The sequence below is a fragment of the Prionailurus bengalensis genome, chromosome C1, assembly GCF_016509475.1.
Source record: "Prionailurus bengalensis isolate Pbe53 chromosome C1, Fcat_Pben_1.1_paternal_pri, whole genome shotgun sequence".
Lineage (NCBI taxonomy): Eukaryota > Metazoa > Chordata > Mammalia > Carnivora > Felidae > Prionailurus > Prionailurus bengalensis.
In genome coordinates, this window is record NC_057345.1 from 1,305,410 (window position 1) to 1,310,111 (window position 4,702).

General features: G+C 67.6%; 1 protein-coding gene across 1 annotated transcript; it reads right to left on the minus strand.

Moving 5' to 3' along the window:
• Positions 1-382: 382 nt before the first annotated feature.
• HES5 (hes family bHLH transcription factor 5) lies at positions 383-1,988 on the minus strand. Its single transcript, XM_043573589.1, has 3 exons — positions 1,884-1,988; positions 1,633-1,798; positions 383-1,369 (listed from the first exon to the last, which is right to left on the minus strand). Exons 1-3 carry the CDS (start codon positions 1,935-1,937, stop codon positions 1,089-1,091), a joined length of 501 nt encoding a protein of 166 aa, XP_043429524.1. The 5' UTR covers positions 1,938-1,988; the 3' UTR covers positions 383-1,088.
• Positions 1,989-4,702: the final 2,714 nt, after the last annotated feature.

A 4,702-nucleotide genomic window follows, 5' to 3' on the forward strand; every position in this document is an offset into this window, starting at 1 on the left:
AGCCCGAAGGTCCTGGAGCTGTCACTTCCCCCCTCCCCCACCTCCCACCTGCAGGGAGCTGCTGAGAAGCCCCGGGACAGAGAGCCCAGTCTCCCACTGTACTGCTTCCTGCTCCGCACGGGGGTATGTGTTGTCTGGGCCTGTCTTCCTTCCAGCCTGCCTCTCCCCTGCTCGCCTGCCTCCTGGCCTCCCTCCCTCCTTCCTTCAGCCAGGACCAGCCCTTCCTTCCCTGTGCAGAAGGTCACCGGCAAAGACACCTCCCACCCATGCTGGAGTACCACCATAGCGTCTGTCCCCCTTCCCCCCCCCCCCCCCCGCGCAGACCCGCCCACCGCGTGGCTGCCGAGGACACATGTCAGGCACGAGAGACAGACCCCAGAGGGCTGCTTAGTCAGATTTTATTGGAAGTCTGCAGAGCAGTCCCGTGGGCTCCCACATGACCGAGGGTTCAAATTCTGAGTACAAAGTCATGACCACACGCACTCGCCCACACAGAGGGATCCTTTGAGGATCATGGTGGAGACGCCCACCCTCCCCACAAAGCCCACTATGAGCCCCAACTAGACAACCACGTGCACGCAGGGGCCTTTCGGCCACAGCTCTGCATGGTCCTTCAGTGCCCATCTAGGCTGACACTCTTTCCTATGAGGATACACCTTGAGTTCCGCCTTCACAAAAGGCAAATGTGCCCACGGCACGGCCCGTCCGCCGGGCCCCCTGGCCCGGCAGCAGCAGGCCCTGAAGAAAGTCCTCTACACGTGGAGGCACCGGCTGACCGAGCCCCTGACGCCTACAAATATCATAGAACCCCGGGCAGCGGGGACTTCCCAGAAGTCACTTGCTGAAATGCAAACACAGAACAACCCCGTGGAGTCAGACACTTGTGCGAAGGCGGCCCCGATTGTCCTGAGTGACCAGGGCTCTGTGACCGCCTTCTCTCCAGAAGGACCCTCCTGCTGGCCCGCCAGCCTGGAGAGCGAGCCTTCCGGAGAAGGGGGCCTGTCCAAGCCCCCAGAGGGACAGACGAATGGCCAGAGGTGCAGGCTGGCCTCTGGTCCTCGGGGCGGCCACCCGCACGTCCTGCCGGGTCACCAGGGCCGCCAGAGGCCACAGGTGGGCTGGCGCGCGGTCACTGCAGTGGCCTTGGCGGGAGTGAGCACGGGCGTGGGCGCGCTGCTGGTCGCCTTGGGTTCCTTAGCGGGCACGGCGGCCGCGGCTGGGGGACGCTGGAAATGGTGGAGCAGCTTCATCTGCGTGTCGCTGGCCGCATGCAGCGTCAGGAACTGCACGGCCTCCTGCAGGCACCAGGAGTAGCCCTCGCTGTAGTCCTGGTGCAGGCTTTTGGGGCCGGCGGCGGCGGCGGCGAAAGCTGCAGGGAGAGGCGCAGCGGTGATTGGGGCGGGCGCGGGGGCGCGGGGAGCGCGGGGGCTCAGGGGGCGCGGGGGCGCAGGGGGCGCAGGGGGCGCAGGGCTGGGGCCGGGCGGGCGCGGGGGCGCGGGGAGCGCGGGGGCACAGGGGGCGCAGGGCTGGGGCCCGGCGGGCGCGGGGGCGCGGGGAGCGCGGGGGCGCAGGGGGCGCAGGGCTGGGGCCGGGCGGGCGCGGGGGCGGCGGGGAGCGCGGCCAGCGGCTCACCTTTGCTGTGCTTTAGGTAGCTGACGGCCATCTCCAGGATGTCGGCCTTCTCCAGCTTGGAGTTGGGCTGGTGCCGCGCGAACTCCTGCTCCAGCAGCAGCTTAAGCTGCTCGATGCTGCTGTTGATGCGGTCGCGGCGCATCTTCTCCACCACTGGCTTGCGGAGCTGCGGGGGGACACGGGCGTCAGCCGGCGGCCAGGGCGCGGGGGCCGCGGGGGGCGCGGGGGCGCGGGGCGGGCGGCGCACTTACTCGGTTTTTCTCTTTGGGGCTGAGCAGCTCCACGGCCACGGTGCTGGGGGCCATGCCTGGCGCAGAGAGGCGGCTGGCGAGCGGGGAGTGGCGGGCGGCGGGCCGGCGGGCCCTATATAGGCGCGGCGGCGGGCAGGCGCCTGGGGCCCGGGCGCCGCGGCCGTTCCCACACTCGGCGGCCAATGGCCTCGCGGGCCGCACAAAGGCGCCGGCCCATTAGCGCACGCTAAATTGCCTGTGAATTGGCGCGGGCACAATGGGTGCTCCCCGAGGAGCAGGTGGGCCGCCCGCACAATGTCCGGGCTGTGGGAACGCGCTCGCCCTCATTAGCATCCCGGGGCCTGATGCTAGAAGCCCCGCGCCTCAATATGCTGCCTTTTCCCAGGCCTCGGGGATGGGGGGGGGGCAGGAAAGAGTAGTGCCCCTCCCCGGCCCCTCTCTCCCCTCTCCTTCCCCTCCCCGGTGGCTCCCCGCTGCCGCTGGCTGGCAGAGACTAGGTGGGGGAAAAGCTTTAGAGTGAATTAGTGCCGCGGCTTCCAGTGGTTTGGGCACCTCCTAGACAGGGACCTGCTGCCCCCCCCCCCCCCAGGGCGGGTGGAACAGAGGAGCCTACACTTGCCCCGAACAGGCACCTCGGCCTTCCCCGGGGAACAGGTGGAGAGTGCAGGAGCGACCCGAGCTCTTAGGATCAGACCTACTGGCTGTCACCTGGGACTCACTGACTTCTCGAGAGCTAGAAAAACTTGGCTGTGGTGCTTCCCTGGCTCAGCTTCGGGTAGCTCCAGGGAACCGGAGTTCGTGAAATGCCCAGCTTGGAGCCCGACACCTGGGCAGTCCCCCAGGAGCTGCTGCACCCATCCTCGGGGGAGCAGCACGCCAGGCAGTAGCATCCGGGGTGCTCTGCACCGGCAGGTGCTTCTCGGGGCCGCACCCGACCCCCATCTGGCGGGAAGTACCACCATGGCCGTCTGGGGAACACGGGAGGGCACCTGGTTCCAGGTGCACAGACGTGCGGTCGCTACACCTGTGAGATTTGGGGGGAAGCTCTGTTGCGGGCCACCCTCTGCCCATCCTGCCGGGCGCTCGCAGGGTTTGCTTTGCTTGGGCACCTTGCCAGTGGGTGGGGAGGCAGGGTGCCAGGTGGCAGACGTGAGGGTCAGAGCAGGGCAGGCCTGGGGCCCACGTGGACGCCGCGCAAGCTCAGACGGCGGCCCCGAGGGCGGCATGGGAGGACTGGTGATCCTGGTGTCTGGCCAGCCAAGCTGAGGGCCCGCAGCTGCTTTGGCGCCGCCAGCCCTGCCCTGGTTCACCGGGACCGGGAATCCTGCAGGCACTGAGGGGGGCGGGGGCACCGGGGCCTCCTCCTGGGGCAGGGCAGGACCCAGCCAGGTTCAAGAGGCAGGCAGGGCCTCTGCCCTGGGGGCCGGCAGCTGACATCAGGGCACGTTAGCCCGAGTTTGAATCTGGGAGCACGTCCAGGTGTGGCTGGGAATTGCGGGGCTTTAACAAGGGTCCGGTCAGATCTTTCCCCTCTCGTGGGTCTTAGCAGTGACCCACGGCTACGACTGGCCCGTTTGGTGGGCCCGCTCCAGAAATCGCCCCTCCCCCCCCCCCCCCCATCGCATACAAGGAGTCTTTGGTCTCCCGGCAATGGGCTCAGCCGGGAGGCATGCAGGATAGTGTCACGACAGCCAGGGCAGGCTTGGCTCGGAGCCAGCTGAGGAGTGCCCCGTGGGCCAGCTGGTCACCCGCCGGGGCGGGTTAGGCTGGGGGAGCTCCCGGGGTGGGACCTTCAGGTGGCTTTGGAGGGCGAGGGTAGGCAGCCCCTACTCACCCCTCTGGCACCTGCTCCTTCCTCCTACAGGCACCTCTCTTTTTTTTTTTTTTTTTTTAAACATTTTTATTTATTTTTGAGACAGAGAGAGACAGAGCATGAATGGGGGAGGGGCAGAGAGAGAGGGAGACACAGAATCGGAAGGCAGGCTCCAGGCTCTGAGCCATCAGCCCAGAGCCTGGCGCGGGGCTTGAACTCACGGACCGTGAGATCGTGACCTGAGCTGAAGTCGGACGCGCAACCGACTGAGCCACCCAGGCGCCCCCCCCCCCGGCACCTCTCTTAAAGAGGACACGGCCCCTGGGCTGGCGGTGGGAGGCGGTGACCCCGAGCGGGGGCTCCCGTCTGGGCAGATAGGACCCCGCCACGGTTATTGGACTCCAGTTTGCCGCAAAAGGGCAGGGGGCACTGGGGCCAGCTGGGGACGGGCATGTCGAGGCCCTGTGCTCACCGCTCTGCTCCGTGGCCCGGGATGCTGACAGTGGCTAGTGGCTTTGATGTGGGCTGGCAGTGATGTTCAGTGGGGCCATTTTTGGAGCCAGAATGGGGCTCGTGCTGGACAGCCGGCATAGTCTGTCGTGCCCCTTGCCTGCTTATGGGCTCCGGGGGGTGGGGTGGGGAGGGACAGGATGCCTTCGTCACCTGTGTCTCCTTTGCCCACGTCCTACCAGCTGGGGACCCAGCACCAAGGAAGCGCTTCGCTGGGGCTGAGGGGACGCAGGGCCAGGAGCAAGCCCCAAGCCCACCCTGGCCCTGGCCATGGCCTCCACTCACGCCCACGTGTGCCCTAACTGCCTGGCTGCTAATGGGAGGCGGTGGGGGGGGGAGGGGGGCAGGACTTTGACCAGAAGTGAGGGCAGCGCTCCAGCCAAGCCCTCCTGCTCACTGCCTCACCCCTCCTCTGCTTCGGAGGGGGGCAGTTGGCCGGGGCTTGCGTCCTGCCGGCCCCCTCCCCCCTCCCCCAAGCCGGCTCTTGGTCCAGATG

What these genes read in the sequence shown, in the direction of transcription:
- HES5 (XM_043573589.1), bottom strand. Translation starts at nt 1,937, where the DNA reads ATGGCCCCCAGCACCGTGGCCGTGGAGCTGCTCAGCCCCAAAGAGAAA. An exon ending in GCCCCAAAGAGAAAAACCGA is followed by an intron (nt 1,799 to 1,883) that starts GTAAGTGCGCCG and finishes GTCCCCCCGCAG; the next exon opens with CTCCGCAAGCCAGTGGTGGA. An exon ending in CTACCTAAAGCACAGCAAAG is followed by an intron (nt 1,370 to 1,632) that starts GTGAGCCGCTGG and finishes CTCTCCCTGCAG; the next exon opens with CTTTCGCCGCCGCCGCCGCC.